We start from the raw sequence: 22,299 nt of genomic DNA, 5'->3' as shown, positions 1-22,299 counted from the left end.
GACTGAAGTCTTCCAGGCTGCACCTTTTCCTGGCACTCAGGTAATTGGAACTGAAATTGCAAGACTGATGAAAAATGCTGTTGGAGGATGCTTTAGAGTATGTTCAAAAGGCACATTTCTTCCAGACTTACCTGAATGAGGGCACTGCATTTGAAATAGATTCCCATAAGTGTTTACATTAATGCTGGTGTGTTTGAGATCTGATGTTCGCTAAAAGAAATACTTCCTTTTTCATTTTTTTAATGGAAGTGTCATACAAGATGAGAGGAGCCGTGATCGCCAGAGTAAGTGACTACTTTTGTAATGGGAGAAGCTACTGACTCTCCGAGGTACAGCAAACAGTGTTTTCAAGTGTTTTGCAGTATAAACACCGTGCAGGGTTTGACTGGAGCCTTAAAGACTGCAGTCCTTAGCAGACAGCCTGTACTGTGCAGATATGTGGGTTATCTTTCATTCTTCCTAGTCTTCTGAGAATACATCCAAGGAACAAAGCCTCAGGAAATACAATTGTCCTTTTAAGCTTAAAGGGTAAATGGATGGTCTTGTGACTGCAGAGCACAGCAGCATTGGGAGCTGCAGACACCGGCCCTCTCAAGCAGCCAGCTTGAGCCCTTCCAGGGTGATTGGGAGTTGGGCGATGCAAATAGCGCAGGGATGTAGGTGATGTAAATGTATGTATAGGTGATGAAATAAAAAACAGTACATGAGGCTGTAAGGACCTTCTTTGCAAACGATCAGGGGAAGCCACAGCTGGAAGAGGAGGCTGAGGCAAGTGGCATGCCCTGGGTGCCCAGCGCATTGCCAATGCACATCAACAGGGCTCCTGTGCCAGCCGGCTGGGTGGCTTGCTCGTGGAGACCTCACCTTCCCATCACCACCAGGAGAAGCCCGCTGATGCAGAAGGCTGGCGTGCTGTCCAGCCCCCTTGTTTCTGCGGGGAGGTGGTCTGCCTCCCAAGGCTGCTGCAAGGCTCCCTGGGTGTCAGCTGGAACCATCCTGTGCTCGGTCCCGTGGCTGTCACTGAACTTGGGCATTTCCGCAGCGTGAGGGGTTTCTAGTTTTTGTCAGGTAGTTGCCAAAACAGCGGTGCTCACAGCCCGTCCTCCTCATGGGCTCTGCTCCCTCCAGCACCTGAGGATGTGGGTCAGGGTCCCCTCTGTGGGGGGCTCCTTTTTTAACCTGCTGCTCTCCACTGGCAGTCAAAACACTAGCAAAAGGAAAAATAGGAAGAGCTGGGAAAGGCAGGGGTTAATGATGTGAAGTCTGTGGGTGCAAACAGGGTTCTGTTAAAAAATGAAATGAAATTGGGTGGAGGTAGATAAAAAGAAATCTGAAATAATTGTTCTGTAGAATATGGCCTTTCCACATAGGCAGAAATCTTTCTCTTCACTTCTGTCTGAAGAGAGAGTCAAATAGAGAATCTCATCTCTTAATTAGAAAGAAAAATACTCATCAAACACATCTCATCACTGGAAAGCTAATGATCCACAGCTGCTAGTCTGAAAGGGCAGGCTTTTTTTCTGAACAGTAGGAAGTGTTAATCATTTTGGATGAGATTTCTTTTTAAAATATACTGTAGTTTGCAAAAGAATAGGATATTCAATATTCTAACTTAAATTATTTTTTGAAGTGTTGTACACCAGGGATAGTGTCATGTGTCTCCCTGAATGATCATTTAATGCATGTGTCTCTCACTAAGAGTATCAACTGATGTGATGTTGTAAATGGCCAGTTCATGCCTGTGACTGAAAATCTTGTTCTCATGGGGGAGAAGAAAAAAGTCCTCCCTTATATTCTTCTGTGTAGGAAATGGCAGCTATATTAAACTGTAACCTTTGAGACTCCCACTCCTCCCTTAAAATAGTTGGCTTGTTTCAGTAGTGATGAGGATCCTTTTTTTAGACAGTTAGAGCCATTATTTCCTTGGAAGAGATCATACCAGATACAGCCAGCGTTCCGCTGGATGCGTTGTAGGCATGGGCAAGTCCCAGAACTGCCCTTTTATACTTGTTCCTTAGCTTTTCTGGATTTTTTTTTCTGCCCTTGTACTTGTTTAATGGGTGGATACATAAGTTTTCCTCCCCTTTATATGTGAAGTTAAGGTTTCTGCCTACCACTTCCTTTCTCCCCCCACCTCCCAGGCCCTTTACTCCTCAGAACTGAGTCCTTGCATTTTCTTGAGATCCTGCACAAGATTTTGGATTTGCTCTTGTTTACTTAAGAGTTTTATCTAATACTGGGAATCTGCTTTTTTTTCTCTCCTATGTACATTTCGTGAGTGCATTTCTCTTCTGGGGAAGGTAGTGAGGCCATTTCACTTGCTGTGCCATCACTGTGCTGGTCTCACACAGCACACATCTCATTTGTGTTGCAAATATAGAGTCCCTGTTTTCCTAGTGCCTGGCTGAGACAGGTGCCTGAAAGGAGGAGCTAGTTAAAATTCAGCCAGACTAGATGGAAATTAAGGTGGCAGGTCAGCAAAATCATCTACAGGAGATGGCAGGTATAATATCCGTATTTTTGAAAGGTATGTCCATACAAGTTGTAAAGAGGTAATAGCTTAATATAATATTTTACTGGCCTACAGAGTACAGCACTGTCTGGAATTAATGCCCTTAAGGACATTTGGCATTTAGAAACTTCAAGTGAGGAGCGTTTGGATAAGAATTCATTGATGTTTTGGAGTAAAGGGTACATGATGACTGTGTTCCTCAGTCACTGGTCAGGTCTGTATCTCCTGGCTTCTTTTCTCTGGAGCCAGGGATTGTCTGGATATTACTTGGATTTTCTTTCCATCTTTCTAACCAAAATTCAGATGGGAGCACAAGAAAGGCTGTATGCATTGCCATTTCTCAAAGATAATCTCTAGTATTTACTTTTCTGGTACTTGGATGCTGTTTGCTGACTGCCAGAGCTCCCTTCAGCCGGTGTCCATTGACTCAGGGTGTTTCTGGGGTTAAGGGGCTACAAGGATTTTTTGGCTTTCTTTTGAAACGCGAATTCTGTTTTAAGTTGGCTATATCAAATCTACCACATCAAATCCCAGTAGATGTTGCTCTCAGAAGGGTAGTTAGCAAGCTCATAGAAGAAGTCTCAAGTTCCTGAGCTGTTTTTTGCATCTTAGTACCATTTCTGACAGGTTTACTTTTAAACTAAACAACCTAAAAAAGGCAGTTTTCTTTCAAATGGAATGTTGTTAGAAGTGCCAGTGTCCTCTTATGTGTGACACACCCTGCTTTTTCTGATCTTTCTGTATTTATCATGTTTGTCGTGCAGTCTCAGAGGACTCACCTGTACATAGCATTTGGGGGTAGAACATAGGGGGCTGAGGTAAGTTAGCTGATCTTGGGAGAGGAGATTTCTTAACATACAGATTTTTTTCTTTTATGTGGGAGCTGGTACATGGTAAGAGCATTTTGTTGGAACTCTAAACAAAAATCTAGCAGAAGACTGTTAAAATCCCCATTTTTTTCTTAATCGCTGTTGTATACATCTTGGTGACTGATTTGGGCAAAGGAGCCCCTTTTTAAATTACTTAGGTATTGGTATTACTTTAGATTTGCTAGTTCTGTGGCATAACAGCTTCATTCATTTTAGTAGGAAATAAAGATATAGATATTCAAAAGCTTAAGTACTTGGATGAAAGAGGCTTAGCAAGATTTCTGGGTGTATATGCAGCTGTGGTACGTAGTACGGTTTGCTATAATACTCTCATGTTTTTGGGGGGTTTTTATGTTAGAAGAAAACAAACCCAAGTTATGGCTAGGGCTGGCTAAAATAAAGGGGGTTTTGTTCTTAGGGCAAACTGGATATAAAAATGGCTTTCGTTTGACCCCATCTAAGTCCACATACTTCTAGTTCTTTCCTGCAAACGAATATTTTTGTACCAGCACCAGCAGGGAAATGTATCTAGCTGGGTGCATCTCCGCCGTACAGCTACAGGCTCTGACAGATGCTTAGGGCTTCCAGGCTTCAAAACAGTCAGTTCTCTACTGCTTGTTGGATCTGACTGAGCTGAGGCTGAAGTCCAGTGTATGAAGCTTGTCAGAGCTCCGTGGCAGAAAGCTGTGGTGTGACGGAGCCGGCAAGGCAATGGGTTTCTCCTGGGGTGCCATCTCTGTGTGGCCCCAGTTATCAAGGCGTGCATCTCTGGGAGACATAACCTGGCCATGCTTCTGCCAGCCTCCAGCCATGGAGCACTCGTGGTGGTTTGAGGAAACGCATCAATAAATCAAAGGTTTTGAAGGGGTGGATGGAGGCGGCTTCTCAGCATTCCTTTTAATCCCATTTTTGACATGTCTATGCTCAGTACTGTTTCACTATGCTTTCATTAATATAGTTGTAGTTTCTTTGCTAGTTTTCTATGCAAAATTCTTTTTTCAGATGTGTTGTTTTACTACTTCTGCTTGTTTGTGTGACTTTACTATGAAATGACCAAGTTCGTTCTTCTCAACAGCAAATTAATTTTTAACCATGGAAATAATTAACCTTTTCTTTCTTGAACTGGGATCTTACTTTTATGCTGTTTTGCATTATTTTGTCCATAAGAGAACGACTAATATTCCTCTTAGACTACGCTATATCAATTTTCCTTTTGCAAGAACTAAGGTATGAAGCGATGGAAAGTGGTGCAGTTGTTTCATGCAGGTAAGTGGCTAGTCAGCAAAGTGGTTAAACAACTTCCCTGCCTCAGGAGAGGTGGGTTTCTTCAGAATTGTTTTAATTTATTGGTCTTAACTGTGCACAAGAGTTTAATGTAATGCTGATTTGAATCACTTTTTTTCCTGCTCTGTCGTCTAGCTTTTTCTTTTTGTGGTCTGGAACTTTGAGCTCTACATGATACCACTGGCTTTGTTGTTGCTGCTGGCATGGAACTACTTCTTGATCGTATCAGGGAAAGATAACAGGCAACATGATACGGTAAGTCTTCTCTACTTCAAGCGCATACATGTCCTTTTCTTTTTTTAACTAGATAAAATTTTGTAACTGAGTTTAAATATGATACCTTTTTGAAAGTGTCTTGGTTCACAATGCTCCGCGGACAATTTTCGCACCTGCAATTTAATTTGTCTCTGGCTGTCCAATAAGTGTGTCTCATTTTGTTGAAAATTTCATGTAAAATACAGTAAAGCATGTACTATCCTCAAAATCTGGTTTGTGCAGGAGCAGAGATGAAAGGCTTATTGGTCAGGAGAAAGCAAGTTCTTTGAAAATGGTTTTGTGTGGCTAAGGCCTTATTTTTTATTTCACATATTATGTTGCATTTTTTATTTCACATATTGAAGTTAAAAGGTTAAAATGGTTCCAGTTTGCTAAGTTGCAGAATGTATCACATTTTATTGTATTTCACAGTTTATCATTAACATGCTACCATTCACTGAGCTTAATATAAGCCTTTTCTTATTTTCTTCTCCTCATCTAATACCATCATTTAATTAAATGCATGTAGTTGGGATATAAAGTAGCAAACATTTACTAATAACTGACATTTATTAACAATAAAAGCATGGTTCAGATTTTCAGAAGCACATATCAAAAGTTGATGGTTTATTCTATGCTGTGCAAATTTTCTTGTATCGAGGCAGCTTAAGGATGTTGTATGTATTTTATTGCTGAACCTTATGAATTAGGTATATGTATTGGTATTCATATGTCAGAAGCAGTGTGCTGTCTAGGACATTACGATCTGGATGGATAACTGGATGAGTGGAAGAAAACCCAAACTGCTTAGATAATTGGTCTCAGGGGATAGTGGTTAATGGAGGTTGGTAACAAGTGGAATACCACGGTGCACAAGGATTGTCCTGTATAACATCTCGATGACCTGTAGGAGGTGACAGAGCACGCTGCCAGCAAGTTTTTTGGATGGCGCCAGGTGTATGGGACCAGTTGTTATCCTGCATCTGCCAGTCAGAGACCTGACTGGGCTGGAGATAGGAGCCAATACGCACCTCATGAAATTCAAGAAGGAAAAATGTCAAGTTTTGCTCTTGAGGAGCAGTAAACCCCTTGGAATGATACAGGCTGAGAATTGATTGACTGGGAAGCAGCTGTCTAATTTGGGCCTGGGTGTCTTGGAAGAGACAGCAAGGTAAATATGAGGCAGCAGTGTGCCTCTCACATCCTGGGCTCCATGCACAGGAGCTCCGAGGGAAGCCATGCTTCCCCTCTGCTCAGCGCTTGTTAGACTGCATTTAGAGTAGAGCCCAGTTTTGGGCACCCCAGTTCACAAAAGACATTGATGAACTTGAGTGAGTTCAGTGGAGGGCTACCGAGATGGCGAGGGGCTGGAGTACCTGCCCCATGCGGAGAGGCTGAGGGAGCTGGGCTTGAAAAAACCTGGAGAAGAGAAGGCTTCGGGTGACTTGAACAGCAGCCCTCCACTGCCTGTAAGTAGGTTATCCATAAGATGGAGCTAGACCTTTCACAGTGATGTGTGTTGAAAGAGATGACAGGCGTAATTTGAAACAGAAGTTTCATACTGGAGAACCCTTTTTCTGCCATAAGAATTATTAAGTAGTGGAAGATGCTGCCCAAGAAAGTTGTCAAGTTGCTGTTGAAAGTTTTCAGGACCTGGCTGGATAAAGCTCTGAGCAACCTGATCTGAGATCATGACTGGCTCTGCCTGATCTGTCACCCATCTACATCACTAAGCCTGTTGTGCTTCCAAGGGTCATCTAAAATTAAGGGATGATAGAGGTATTCCCTGATCATCAAGGTTTAAAAGACGCATTACTTAAATCACAGCCCTTAGTCTCCTGCTGCATGAAATGCTCCAAGCTTCTCAACCTGAAGATTTTATGAGTAGGTGAAATCCCTTGTGAAAGGAGAGATTTCACTTGTGAGCTGCAATACACTTAATTTCCCTCTGAAATGCCACCTGCCTGTGAAGATTAATTGGGTCATGTAACTTTTCTAACAAAATAGTGAAGCTATTGATGGGCTCTCTGTTGAAGACACCAAATGTGGCTCTGAAATTCTTCCTCTTACTAAGATTGCTTCAGACCAAGCTATACAGTTTTTTATCAACCAGTCATATTCATCGCAAATATTTGATATCAGTGCTGTTAGTTATTCTTTTTTTGTTTAGGTTTATCACAAGTTGGGACCTAATTTTTATGGTTTGAGCTTTGTTATCATCATGGTGAGCATCTGTCTTCTATGAAGTTATCTGCAGACTTACTGGATGCCTTTCTAATTAGCTCACATATCTTCAGTAATATCACAAGTCCTTAGCTCAGGTCATTAGCACAGTATCGTTAGATTAGGAGTCATTTAAATATTTCTGTTTTCCTATTCAGACTGTAAATATTAACTAAATTAATTAATCAGTGTTTCCTAGTGGCTAGAGAATGCTTCAGGATTCACATGAATTGGCTTCTGTTCCCAAATCCCCAGAGATTCCTCATGTGCCTCAGTGAAATCACTGACTACTTATCTTAGGAATATTTTCTGTTTTAGACATTATTTTGAAATTGTCAAGCTAATGATAAGATAAAAATATATATTGGTTAACTTTTCTTAATAAACACTGGACAAGCATAGTTAAAAATTGTATGCACTTCTAATGCGTTTAACGTCTATGGAAAGTACTTGAATTTGAGGCCTTCAAAAGTAGCTTGGAAGAGTTAGTTTGCATTGTAATATCCCTACAAGAAAGCAATTAGCAATTATCTCATCAATTCAGGCATTAGGGACTGCACTCTTCTGCAGGTCAATGGAACAGTGATCCCTGAGTTTCTGTCCGGATACAGCAGAAGGGCCAGCCCTAACTCATCCTTGTTTCGCTGTCTCTGTAGACAAGGTATCATTTGCTACGTCTGCTCGGGCACCAGTGTCTTTGAAGTGGTTTGGAACTTATTTTCTTGTGGAATAATTCATCTACCAAATGATCTGGGTTACTCCATCATAACATGAGCCTGTGCTGCTCGTTTGAATGAGAGTATGATTATTTTGCCATTTACTTGTAATGTGTATGTAATGTAGTAATGTAGTAAGCTGTATGTGGAAGTCCTTTCTTGACTGAAAAGTGCAATGAGACTGGGGCAAGGGGGAGCCCCAAGTGTATTTGCTAACAGGAGATAAGTCTGTTGGAAAGTCCGACAGAGATGTGAAGCAGTGTACTAGGCATTGCCGCTTTCATGGATTCTGATGGACTCTCTTTGTAGATTGTGGTTTTAGTCGAACAGTGGCACAAACTTCAAGGAGAAGCATTGGATTCCCTATCTTTTATACATTTAGGTGAAGACGAGTTGTGTTTCTGAAGGATACGATTTCATGAAATCCGAACTTTTGCATTAAATATTGGTCTAAGCGGATGTAGATAGACGTAGATTTAGTGGACAGTTTCCTAAATGAATCTGTGAGAATTCAGACTGATCTAAAATGAATGAATGTCTGCCATTGAGTCACGTGGCAGGGATGAAAAAATCACAGAATAAATATTTCCTTCAAGTATTAAGCAAGGGGGGGGGCGGGGGGGAAAATTGCTAAAATGGCATTCTTAATGTCTTTCTCTGAATTTTGCAGTAACATTTTTGCCTGAAGCTTACCTAGCTGCTTCTCTTCAAGGATCCTTGTGCTTCCTTAGAATCGTACCTCTAAATATCTGACCCCACTAAATAATTTCTGCTTAGCACAATTGTCCTTCTCATCTTAAACCATCACCACCTAAACACACAAGACTTGAACTGAGTGGATCTTACTGCTTTTATTCTTTTTCTTGACTTTTTTCCAGCATCTTTTTCACATCCTTTGAGGGAGAGGTATCAACCGCTACCGATTCTCTGTCCCTGCTGCTCCTTGTCACCTGCGCTTGGTCTGTGCGGTGGGAGCAACACGGAATCGCTGCCCCTGTGCAGTGCCAGCCCAGTGCCTGGGGCGGGTTCAGGGTAGTGGAGCATGGCATGGTGGCAGACCACAAACTAACAAAGTATGCTGGGGTTTAAAGCTTCTTTCCAGTCTTTTTAAGAAACTACTTAATATTTCCATAGTTTCAGATGTGTTGTACAAAAACTCCTCACCTTTATAGACTGGAGAAAACAGCAACACTGCTGTCTGGTGTCTTTTTTGTCCCTTCTGTCTCTAAGCAAAAGTCACAGTTATTAGGAGTGCATGATAGTTTAAAAAAAAAATAAAATTCCCCCTGCTTTTCTACTTCAGGCTGTCTTCTGACTGCCTGTGGGCTCTGCCTAATGAGGAAGGGTCAGGTAGTCCCTCAAAGTGATTGAAAATGTTCCCACTCTCCAACTGCTCTTGTCTCCTTCCCTGAGATGAAACAGTTGATTGTGTGGCTGGAGTGTGCCATATTGAGAATGAAACCTGGTTTGCATAGTTATCAATATTTTTTTTCATCCCCTGTGTATGTGAGCCTGACTACCATGGTTAGCTCTGCCAGCTGTTGAGCCAACTGCTGTAACAGGCACATTGGATCTCCTCTGGTGGCACTGCAAGTTCTGGTTCTTCCTCGAGTAAAGAGGTAGCAGACAGGGAGCCCAGGTTGTCTTCTTGATCCTGCCATTGAGGAGGAAAGGCTGGAAGAGGAGTGGACAGATCTGGCAGGTCAACAACCAGTTGCATAGCTTTTATTGACAACAGGGACTTGGTTTGTACAACCATGGGATCCTCCTTGAGGACTGAGGACTGCTAGGAAAAGGCAAGATCCACCTCACCAAATGGGGCAAAATCTTCTTTTCCAGAAGGCTGGCCAACCTGATGAGGGGAGCATTAAAGTAGAAATGATGAGGGAGGGAGGTGATGATGACCCACAATCAAGTGAGGAAGTGGTGGTCTGAGCTGGCAAGCAAAGGGCACAGGGTGAAGTAGAGAGAAGAGACCTCAAAACCAACCAAACAGGGCACAGAGGGTGCCCACCCCAGGTGTAGGTACACAAATCAGGAGATGCCACTCTGGAAGAGGCTCTCACACCCTTCTGAGAACCCAGCATGCCAGGGGATCTCTCCCTGTAGTGTCTTGTACATTAGTGTGCACAACACAGGAACTAGTAGATGTTAAGAACACAAGAAAGCACTTTTACTGTGGTGTGGTCACACTCAGGACAAGGGTCCCCAGAGAGGTTGTGGAGTCTCCCTCCATGAAGATATTCAAGACCTTACTGGACATGGCCGTGGGCAACCTGCTCAGAGGTGACCTTGCTTGCGTAGGGGGATTGGCTCTGATGATAGCTGCTTGAGCAGAGGGATTGATCTGAAGATGCTGCCAACATCTGCCACTCTCTGATTCTCTGACTGAAGATACTAATCTTTTGCTCTTTTTGGTCTATTATTTGTTAGGCTTGGGGTTTTTTTTCCCAAGCAATTTAAAATTTAATAGAAGAACAATGCATATGCCTGGAGTTACCTATGAATGTTCTTCTGCCATATATACCCCTATGGAGAAGAGGTTTAATCACTTCAGTTCACATCTTGCATTTATAGTTAATACTTAGAGCCTTTAAGGAAATATTAAATAGCTAATTTCCTCTTGAAGTTTCAAGTTGCACATGTCATTGCGTAGAAAATGAGGGTGAGCAGCTGGGAGTTAATGTGCTGTACACAATTTCTTATGAATCTGTATAATAGAGTATGTACACATATTATTGGTCTTGTACGAGTGATATAAAATGGCACAATGCATCTTTTAATTTCATTGAAGATTTTTTGTGAAATAGGCTGTCATGACTTATGTTTCTAGAGCATATGTTTCTATTAAAAGTTAGAGTTGGACACATTTGGGATGACATTTTGATGATAGACAAAAAATAACTTTTGTTAAAGGCAACCTTTCATTTTGAGATTTTAACCAGTTTCTGTGAGCACCTTTTATACAGTCCTCCAATATGATATGTATGCTTAGTTTTTTTATTTAACTTTATGTGTCTTCTGGAAACTGCCACATGAAGAGAAACAAAAGGGGGGATGGGAGGAAGGATCCTTACGAATCTATCCATCGCACTGAATTCTTCGTTTCCTCAAGAAAGTGCAGTAAGTGTGATGGGCTTGAGTTGGTTGTGCAACCCCAGCCCAGCTGCAGCTGGAAGAACTTTTCTGGTTAGAGCCTGACCACTTTCTTCTGGGAGCAAGGAAACGGTGTCCATCAGAGCTTTTGGTGAATGTGTTGCTGCTCCTGCTTGGGGCAGAGCACCGCTTTGCTGTACATTCCCTAGAGAAAGCAACCCCACCAGGAAAGTGCCTGATGAACCACCTGTTCTCCTGCAAACTGAAAACTGAGTTATCAAGCGAAAAACCAAGGTAGTAACTTGGGTTTTCTGTGTTTCTTCACGTTATGGTCTTAAAGTGTGGAAACATGAGTACTTAAAAAGCTCTTAGTTTCAAAGGGTGTCATCTGCAGATGGATACAAGGGCAGGCACCAAGTGCTTCAGATCTGTTGCCTGTGCAGTACTGAGGGGGGTTGTGCTGGAAGCCCAGAAATCCTCTTCTGCCAGGGAGTCAGCAGTGATTTCTAGCTGAGGACTACATTCTTGCTCTGGATTTATGGTGAAAATAGGTATCCTTGTCTGTATTGTAGCTAGACAGTGTCGGGAATGTGTCATTTGCACAAGATGATACAAAAGGGTGTTGTCAGGTTGGCAATTGCATCTTGACTTCGTTTTGACTGTACTTCTCTCTGGTTTTGCCTCCGGTATGATAGCCACAGCAGCAGCCACAAAATCAAAGGTGGTGGGAGAATACACAGCTAGGCACAGAACAGTATTACATGTGTAAAACTAGTCTGATTTATGAGGCCTCTAAAAGTAAGGAAGATACAGTTGTTTCTATAGCATGATTTTCGACGTTAGGCGGAAAGGATTTTACCTTGTATTTGCTAACCACTAAAGTCAACTTACGTTGTGCTCGGCACCTCAGAATAGAAAGTGTCTCTCGCTGTTTCTGCTTCAGCGCAGTGGCAATCGCAGCACATCCCTCTGAATGTTGCAGCAAAGTCCACGATCTTTTCTTAAAGACGCGTAGCCCACCTTACTTGTGCCAAATTATTCAGAATCGCAAACTTGCTCTCCGTTTGTTACCGCCAGTGAGGTGAGTTAGCAAGGCTTGTGCAGACCGGTCATCCCCTGCCTGTGCATTTGGTGTGGGTGCTCCCCGAGCACGGAGACCACCGGCAACATGTGCCTGAATGTTAAGTAGCCTGCTGAGAACCGTTGCTGCCTTCGTGCAGCTGTTTGTTCTTGCTATCTGACCCATATAGTCAGGAAGGAAAAATACACCATAGTGCCCCAGTATGGGACAGGGATTTTTTTTTTTAATAAATCAGAAAAGAAACATGAAAATGTCAGCTTAATCAAGCGTTTAAATTTTATTAATCAAGTCTAATTTTTATGAGTGCAAATAATCGCTGAAGCTGGACAAATTTGCTCTAGATTGCATCAGAAACATAATTTTAATATTTAATGGCCTGCTGAATTTAAATGGAGAATTATCTTTATGAAACATGCTCTTCATAATTTGCCATTAAATGAGAAATGAACAAATCAACATAAATCTTACATAAAGGTTATTTAACTAAATGTTGGTACTATAAATATTTTAAATGCATTATGCACTAATTTAACAGTCACACAGTACACTATATAAAGATATAAGTTGGGCAGAAACCATAATAGAATGTAATACTGCAAGTGGCTATCTGGGCTGCAGTTAAAAGACTATCCGTGCTCCGTGCTGCAATTATAAACCCTGCATCAGAGGTTTACGTACAAATCAGAGTATGTAGTAACCCCTTGCTAAAACTTTACATGGCTCTTCTTATCCTAGTAGGAGTTACAGAAGACAAAGGCAGTGCAGAACTAAAATATTTTAGCTGGTTTTGGTCACCTGAAGAAAAAAACTAAACCCCCACCCTAGGTATCTCCAGCATTTAAAAAAAGAAAAGGCTTTTTTTCTGTCATAAACCAATTGATTTTTTAATTGGATTTTGCCTTTTTTTCAAATATAGACTTCCAATATAGTGGGCACCTAAAATTGAAGTTTACTGCACATAGAGGCATTTTTTTCTATGAGACTGTTTTAATGATTTTTGTAAATTTTTTTGCATTTGCATCAAGATTTACATTGCAACAAGATTCACTTGACAGGCTGTAGTGGCCATTATAAATAATCAATATTATATAAGCTAACATCAGTTTAGTTTCTAATAAAAATTCCCAAGTATTGTTAGTTTTTTATTCATCTTTGGTCTGGTTTTCTTTTACTTCAACACATTTTAGTTTAGCCTAGAGTTTAAGAACTTGGGGATTGTGCTGCAGTTTTAATGTATTTAGCCAAATGTATCACCTGAGGTGGGGGGGTAGGGGGTGGGGGGGAGAAAAAATTAACGGAAATCACAATAATATGTGTATTAGATACATTGTCACCTAAAATATATAACACAGCTTTTTTCTACTGGAAAGCTTGTCAGCTCCAAATTTTAATGATAATAGTGATAGACTGTGTCACACCCATGAGCTTAAAATTATTTGGATAAATGCTGTTTTAAAAGAGAAGCGTGTCTGGTCCTGCTAGAATCTGAAAACTGTTTGAAGAGAAGTAATAATAATGGTGAAAACCTATATCAAGCCATTGTGTCATTAATAAGAGAGTTTATCATGAGGTTTTGCCCAAGATTTCTAGCTCACAACATTGTGTGAAGGTGTTATTTTTGATAGTCCTGCACAGCGAACTTGCCATTGATATTTAGCCAGCCAAAGAACAGTGGGTTTTTTCGTTCTGCTGAACTAAAAATGAGGCATTCTGAGCGAGATCTGACATTTCAAGTGCACAGTACATGTTGAAGCCTTTAGATGGAGACATACTTCAAATAAACACCTAATATTCAGTTCATAGTGCATTGTGTAAATACAAGAAAGAGCTAAGATAAACGAGAACCAAATATTGAAAGAAATACAGAGAAAAAGGCCTACTACGTGTGCCATTTTTATGTTAGAAATGACTTAGTCTTACCTACATTACCTATATTCATTGGCAACTGAATATTGAGGGCATATAAACCTGACAACAGGAAAAAGGTAACGTGCTCCTCTGTAATAAACTGTATTTACAGCCTATGCCTGTTGCCAAGCAATTTATTATACTGTAAATAAAAATTCTGTTGTTGACATTACAGAACTACACATAATCACTAGCATGCATCAAAAGGCATCTGATAGCCATATTAAAGTCTCATTTCCTATTAAGGATCAGACTAAATTACAATATGAGCACTTCCCAGAATAAGCTAACCAAATGCATTCTGTAAGAAGAAATAATTGTATTTGAGTGTCTCTGTAAAAATCAGGAAGTATTTTAGCAGTAAAGTACTAATGCTTTTTGGTTTAGCCTGCTGTCTTCTGTACTGCAGTATATTCAACCTTACTGGCAAGCTTATCACAGTAATTATTATTACATCTAGTGGTTCGGTTACCTTGATGATTGCTGCAGATGAAATACCCCAAGGTCAAAACATTAGTGGTATTAATCAGGATCGCTTGTATTCCATATATACTACACTCTTAAATCAGAATCTGTTAATTTGATTTTTATTTTCCTTATAACTGTGGTATATAAAAGGTGGACATTTTAATTAAGCTGTATCTCCTGTAAAGTTTCTCCTCAGCAATTCCGTGAAAGAAGCAGATGTCATGTTGTGAACATGAGCAGAAAACTGCTGCTGAAGCCGGCTTACTGGCAATGGGCATCTTCACTTGAACTGAAAGTACTTGGAAATGCCCTGAGAGAGGCCAAGTGTTTTACGCATCCTTCTGAATCTGTGCACATCGCACAATTTTATATTACGTTTACACACGGACACTGAACTGGGTGGCACACATGCATACAGTACAGTTTATGCTGGCACGGTACGAATGAATCATGAAATCCAAACGTCCTGAACAGTACAGTCCTGACGACATTCATTGCACATCTGGAATGCATCTAATTTGGAATCGAATCTCGTTCTCTCTTTTATTTTGTCTTACGGATGTGAATACCTACATGTGAAAATACAAACGTCTGCAGAGATTTTGACACTGCAACATGTGACCTAGCATAAAAACAGTTTTCTTTGGTTTTTCATTTGAAACCAGCTACGTTTGAAGGACCACATCAAGACACAATTCAGTCTAGAGAAGTGCTAGTGGAGGCGGGGCATTGCTTCACTTTAAAGAAAAGTATGAAGTTAACAGTCGTCAGGGTTATCTCCAGAGGTAGTGCCTCTCCTTTTATTTTTTTTTCTTTATTTTGCATATTAGTGGAGAGCAGATACCTGGTATTGTTAACATGTAAAGACATCAAAGTATCTCCTGTGCAGGTGTTTCTTTTGGATGGGTTGAGGAACTTAGAACGGAAGATAATTCACAGAGTGACTTGTGGTTTGCACGTTTTGTGTGAGAAACAGCAAGCTGATAGTAAAAGGGATGGACCTTTCATTAAAAGTGGTGTTAAGTTTCATTGTGTCATATTTCCATGGAGTCTTCAGGTTCAGGAGGTATTTTAAAGTTCCATGCAACCGCGGGGTTCTGATTCAGCCTCCTTGTAAATAACTAGACTCCAACCATACTTTGCAGGTGTTGAGGTTAGAAGTCAAAGTGAATTCATTTCTCAGAAATCCTATCCTGTTTGCTAGTCGACAGGTCATCTTTGGAATAAATGCAAGTTGTAAGTCAGTGTCAGCTTCCTCCCAAGACTGCGCTGCAGCCCGCCGAGGCCGGGGTCTTCTCTGCCATGCTGAGGCAGCCACGCTGCCTCCTGTAGCCTGGTGCAACGCTGCTGCCACGCCAGAACAGACACCTCTATGACCTCTGCAGATCGTACAGCATTTACAGACCGAGCTGCTCAGAGAGGGTGGGAATGGACCAGGAGCAATGGCAGCACGTCGGAATTAGCCTGCGTGCTCCTGCCAATTAATAAGCTTTTGGTAGGACTGCTTTGCACAGGGAGGATCTTACGTTGTTTAAGCATCACCTGCTTACTGTTTGGCTGTGAAGCAGCTGACGTGCCATACTTGAGGCCATTGACGTGTGTTTTCTAAAATGTCATCTGTATTCCTATTGCGTTCAAGGGACAGTACCAAGAAACAGGTTCTTGCAAGACCTTCTACCAGTGTGCGGCGTGTAAGTCTGTGACAAGTGACATTACAGAAGGTCATGTCACTTTTAACTGCTTGCATTAGATCTTTCTGATTTCCCCAGTGCCCTTCCTTTGTTTGATTAATACTACTTGATTTCAAGCAAGGTATAGGAAGGCATACTTTAGAACAAGTATTCTATGGGCAATCTAAGATTTTTGCCATAGAACTTTTAATAAAATAACTCTAATGTTTCATTCTATCTTCATATGCTTTTTCCTGCCCTCCATCTCCCTCTCCTCTCCCTCCTTCCCTGTTTCCTCCCTCCCCCCATCATACCTCCCCCAGGTACAATGCTTGACATAGAGATCCGAATAACTACCATATTCCTTCAAACCAAAGCAGCACACGTGCACTTTATTTGAATAGCAACGAGGCAGAATCAAAGGAGAAAAAGAAATTCCATTGTGTATGTTTTTTTCTGCAGTATTCTTACTACAATGTTGAACTGAAATCTGTTGCTCAGATCTACTGTACCACTTGGAACAGCCTTGCTTTGTTCTGCAGAAATAGGTTGTACTTCGGGATATGGCTTTTGTAAGGCTTCAGCGTACTGATTCTGCACAGATAATACAATTATGAAGAATCTACTGTCCCTGTTTTATTTTGTGTCTAAGTTCTGAAAACACTTGTTTTAGTGGTTTGATAAATTGTATTATTGTGTCCTTATTGTCTGAACGCTCTTTTTTTAAATTTTATTTCTTTTAACTCTTCCTTTTGCATTTCAAGACAAGTGAAAGCATGGGCTATGTTTTATGTACTTCAAAGAATCATTTAGGCATCTTGGGCACAGGAGCACTTTTACTGTATTTTATTTTGGTACAATAATCAAATTCTGTTTTCCTTTCCAGACAATTCGGTACTCCGAGGCTCAGTGTAATTGATGATATGACTAACCTGGAACAAGAGCGTAGACTTGCAGTAGCTTTTGAAGTAAAAAATGGAATGGAGGAGCTGGAAATCTGGGCTCAGTTCTGGGCTTCAAGTGATTTCAAAGGACTTTTTGTGTCCTTTGAGCAAGCTAGCATTTTGCCACTGTATAGAAGCTTGTAAAGTAGTTTGAGATCATTAAATGGGGAAGAAAAGAAAATGTGACTCTGAAGTATTATTATCTGGATAATTTAGAATGGGTATTGTCATGCAAGCGATTTCAGTGAGGTGCCATCATTTGCAACAATTTGAGAGGTTTCCAATTCAGCTAATTGTCTCCATGCTAACTTTAGCACTGATGTGAGATAGGCATTCTGCTGTTCAATCCTGTCAAGACAAGGGATTTCTGGAAGTACATAAGAGATCTTTAAGTGTCTGGGGAATCGTAATGTTGAATAGTAGGAGACGTAGTGAGTTTAGTCAGCTCCAGGTGTAGGCAGTATCTGAGTCAACAGATTCAGGTTTATACCTTGGGCTTTAGTCACCTAATGATGTAATTGCAGATTTTTTTTTTGCATGTGGCAAAACTGATTTGAGAGGGTTTCCGTCTCGTTGCAGCCCTTGACAGCTTCTTTTCATCCTCTCTCCTCAGTTCACTGTTTTCTTGGTAGAGCTGATGCTAGTGTTTCTGGAGCTGCGTGGTGAACTGGATCACCAAAACCATCCGTGTTGAAAGTTTCAGGGTGGGTGGTTTTTGGAAGAACTCAGCCCAGTGTTGTAGTTTACAGCTCAGCTTCCCCACAGACTTGGAACAGCCCAGGGAAGATGACAGTGAGCTACCAGGAGAGGAGAGGAGCAGGGGGGTGATGCAGGTTCATGGGAAACTGAACATGCCTTTGCTTCCACACACAGGTTGGTGAAGACAGGACCCTCAGACTGCTCCAAACAGGATGGCTAAAACAGTGTACCGAGCTTCAGCAGGAACTGACAAGCATTTCCCCTCTCAACGCTGAGGTGTGACCATCCCGGACTCTGTGCACTGTCTCTGATCCCTTTTCTTTAAGAAATGGAGCAGAGCTGGCCAGAAGGGGAAACTGTTGAGGGAGGTGTCTTCTTCATGGATAGTGGCTAGAGCACAGCCTTGTTTCCTTCTTCAGCCCAAGGGGACACAAATGCCTCTGGCTGGCTGGCATCAGGTCAGAGGCTGCAGAAGATTCGGCCGGTCAGGCTCCTCCTGCTGAAATCGTCTTTCTGGGCAGGAGGCAATTCAAGAGTAGTTGTTCCTTCATTGCTCAGGTCATGCTTCTTCCTTTTGAATGTGCTCCTTCTTTTGCTGTTCCTTTGGGTTCTAAGCTCAGGGACAGAGCAGCCAGTAGACCTAACTGGAGGCTCTTTCTCTTCCGAAGTGTCCCAGGCTTGTTGTTAGAGGTGTTCAGAGACTGGGTTCAGACAAGGATGAGCAGCTGAAACTGCCGATGTTTGGAACCATGCAGCTGACCTGTGTGCACTAGACATGCGTATTAAATCAGTCTACGTGGAGTTTACATTTTGCATGGGCTCATGTAACAGGGTTAACTGGGATCTTCTTGGTGGTGGAGATAATTTGGAGAAAGGCATCTGATACACTCACTCTTCATTTTTAAGTTCTTCTCTTTCCTGAATTTGGCTGTTGGGTAGTGTTAAAGTCCCTTTAGTTCTTGGACGTGGATTTGGACACGATGAGATTGTACTTGCAGCTGTGTTTGGGGGCGTGATTATAGAGTCATAATTTTAATGTGTCATCTTAAATGACACGTGCACTAAAATCATTTGTAGCTTCACCTATATAACAAAGCAAACTATCGTTTTAGTTGGTAGCAGGTCTGTAAAATAGGCCGAAGTATTAATGTTTCATATGAACGAGTTCTTCCTTCTCTTGTCCTTTTAATGCATATTTTATAATACATAGTACACACTTTTTGCATCTGTAATATGACACTGGGATAGTCGATCTTTGCTGACCTTCATTATGGATGTTCTTATAGCCTTGTGAGTACTCACAGATAAATAATGATATAAAGAGCCACATTATTTTCTGGTTATAAGGAGGTACAACTGTATTACAGTTCTACAAACAGAGAATTTTCCCTGTGGTGTAGGCAGAAGGGGCAGTCACAGTGTTGTGAGAGAGGGATTTGTGAGTTCTAAGTCTGCATCTGCAGCTGATCATCTTCAGAAAGTCATTTAATATCTCTGTAAACTAGATTTAATAGTGGCTCATTTCGTGCTTATGGTGTGATTAGTAATTATTAGTATTTGTAGAATGGAGTGTATGTGTATATTTCGGTGTTGGACTGAAAAGGCTGTTTAAACAGAAAAATACATGGATGCAGACATGTGGCAACTGCAGCTAGCAATGAATGTGCGTACAGATTATATGAAATGACTATTAAGAAACACAGTGCTAATGCTGACAGAGCATATGGTATATATCTTTGTTGTAGATTATAAGGAGATAAGCTAGTATGAATTTATTCCCAGCTTTGTATTCTTCAAATCTCTTGGTGAATGCTGTAAATTCTATTAAAAATCTTGCATGTTTCTGTAGGTAGCAGTAAATTTAAAGCAAGCATTTGTGTGTGCTGCATAGGCACCAGTGGAGCTGACAAAGGATTCCTTTAGTTAAAATAATCATATATTGAATTTTGAACTACCTTTTAAATACTTAAATTGTCAAGCAAGCATTTTGTACAGGAAGGGTTTTCAGTATATAATTCCCTGATGTAGGTCAATTAAAGCTGTAACACTTTCCTAAATTTGAATCTCTAGATCAAGTGTTTTTTCCTAGTTGTACATTTTCCTTCTGTGCATTTATTTCAAATGTTAATAAAGTTTTCATCTACAAAAGCTTTAGAATTGACAGAACAAAACTCTTCCTTTTTAAATCATGACAACTACTACTGTTTCTGTCTGCAGGTAGTGGAGGACATGCTAGAGGACGAGGAAGAAGAGGATGACAGAGATGACAAGGTAATTATCTTTCCTAGCACTTGGGTATCTGGGGATGGGAGAATTTAGACATGACACTGTTTTTACAGACAGTTAAAAAAGGAGCTGAAGTGTTTTAGTCCAGAAAATTGGACAGAGCTGTTTATCATCCTAACAATGCTACAGTGTGTTGCAGGAAAGGATAGAGGACTATAAATCCTGCGGTCTTTTTTTTTTTTTTCTTTCTTTCTTTTTTTTTTTTTTCCCTTGGTCCAGAGCTGGGTCAAATATTTTTTCTGCCAGGAACAAAAATAATTCAGCCTGTCTGGAACTTGATAGCTCTTGTGAAGATAACTGCAGTGACAACTGTTTTTGAAGGACAAAAATTTGTCCTGTCTTGAGTATTACAAATAGGGCTGCATTTTAGGGGAAAAATGGTGTAGAAATAGCAACTCCATACTAGCTAAAGTTGGGATATTGACATCTATAATTCTCAAAAAATTACTTGGAATGGCTGAAATGCTTTGCACTCTGTATGACATTTAAATAATCACAATTCTCGTAGGCATCTGCTTGATTTGAAGTTGGCATTGTGGCCCAGCAAGCCAGGTCACTGTTGCAGATCGCTCAGCTATCTGAGCAAACGCGGTTTGGTTTTGAGGCTGCTGGTTGGGCTGAGGATTGCAGCCACAGTAAATAACAGCTCATTTCCACATCTTATTGAGCCAAGCTATGGGACTGCTTGGATTGGTTGTCCCCCAGGGAGAGGGAAAAACCAGAGAAAAGAAATTAGAATGACCTTGCACCACTGAAGCAATGGCTAGCGCTGGCGGGAGAGCTTTCTGGTGAGACGAGTGCAGTGAAGACAGCCCCGTCGTTGCTGGTATTTTCATACCAGGAAGGTGATATTTGTGGAAAGAAAGAAAAGGGGGGAAAAATAGATAATTTTACAAGAACTCCACATTAAAATACAGATGATTTTGACCTTCACAGATGTTCCCCCACTTCTGTTGTGGTAAAGCAAGGAGGGTTGGTTGTTTTTGTGCTGGTTTTTTTTTTTTTTTTTTCCAAGAGGAGAAAACCAGTGTACGTTAATTTATGCCCTTGACCTTTGTTTCTAGTTGAGATGTACAGTTATACACCACTGTAAGAATTCATATGCTGGCAGCAGCATTTGAAATGTCAGAAAATTCACTGTGATTAGTTAATCCCCTGAATGATTATTTTTCTGTTAGCTAACACCTAAGACCTGAGAGATGCTAAAAAAAACCACGGGTATTCTCCTCATTCCGTTGCCAGCTCAAACATTTTACGATTGACAGAAGGTTATTATGTGAAATTCTTCTATACATCACTTAAATTGTTAGCTACATCATTTCAGAATCGACAAACACTGTAGTAACAAAACCTTCTTTTACAAAACACGTATGTGATGGTTTTTAGCACTAAATGATATGAGCATACACTTCTGGCAATAAAATATATGATTTATTGCAAAGGTCAGTCATGTAGCTGTGGAGAGCTTGTATTTTAACTCAACATGCTGGCTTTGAATCATCATTTCTTTTCTGATAAACACTGATCTGCCATCCATTTGAGGGCATTTTCTCCTGTTTCGTTCTGCTTTATTATTAGAGCTGGTGCAAAAGTATCATCCTGGTAGCGTGTGTGTTCCTGGATATTTTAATCACTGTGATTAGTTCACAAAGAATAGTGCTTGACTGCTTGTCATTTAAGCCAGCCTATGTAGTTACCACTTAGTGGTTTTTGGAAAGTGCAAAACAAACTCCTGTGCAAGGGAAGATGAGGGCGGGGGTCAGCCCCCCACCCCCCCAGTTCTCTGGCGATTAGCTGATGCCGGGCAAAATATACCCAATTAGAAATACCGCACTGGGTTTCAATGTTGTGATCTAATATTCAGCTTTCTCAAACTGACACCAGAGTTCAAACATTTTTCTAGACCTAGTTACCAAGGTTGAATAAAAGTGAGCGCTGACATTACTGTGTGCATTCAGTGAGCCCTTTTATTGAATATTTAAGAGCTGTCTTTCTATACAGAAGATGTTTAGGTTGAATTTTATAAATTCAAAGCTGCCTTCGTTATTGCAAACATTTTGAATTCTCATGATTGAATATGCTGTTTGAATGGAAAAGGAAATTACACTTTCTAAAACAAGCATTTATGGACTACCAGGTATATTCAGTACTCTTCACAGTGGGCATTATTTTGCACTGAACTAAACTGTAAAATGTAAGCACATGGTTAGGACCAAGTTGCTTGTCATTAGAAGCTGGTAGGGTGTTTTTTTCTTTCTGGTGCACTAGACGTACTCTGGTAACTGCTG

At 40.9% G+C, this 22,299-nt stretch overlaps 1 protein-coding gene across 8 annotated transcripts in view; it reads left to right on the top strand.

The window, feature by feature from the left end:
- Window positions 1-22,299, top strand: part of MCTP1 (multiple C2 and transmembrane domain containing 1) — a 187,377-nt gene that overhangs the window by 128,389 nt on the left and 36,689 nt on the right. For 6 of the 8 annotated variants that reach the window (XM_056325793.1, XM_056325792.1, XM_056325791.1 and 3 more), the window contains 3 exons: window positions 4,801-4,920; window positions 17,900-18,001; window positions 19,943-19,996. In XM_056325793.1, the coding sequence (XP_056181768.1) occupies window positions 4,801-4,920; window positions 17,900-18,001; window positions 19,943-19,996 (276 nt within the window). The remainder of the gene's footprint in view (window positions 1-4,800; window positions 4,921-17,899; window positions 18,002-19,942; window positions 19,997-22,299) is intronic. The other 2 variants (XM_056325797.1, XM_056325795.1) reach the window with 1 other exon arrangement.

The sequence above is a fragment of the Falco biarmicus genome, chromosome Z, assembly GCF_023638135.1.
Source record: "Falco biarmicus isolate bFalBia1 chromosome Z, bFalBia1.pri, whole genome shotgun sequence".
NCBI classification, from domain to species: domain Eukaryota; kingdom Metazoa; phylum Chordata; class Aves; order Falconiformes; family Falconidae; genus Falco; species Falco biarmicus.
Note: the sequence above shows the minus strand (reverse complement) of the source record. Positions and strands in the feature narration are given on the sequence as shown.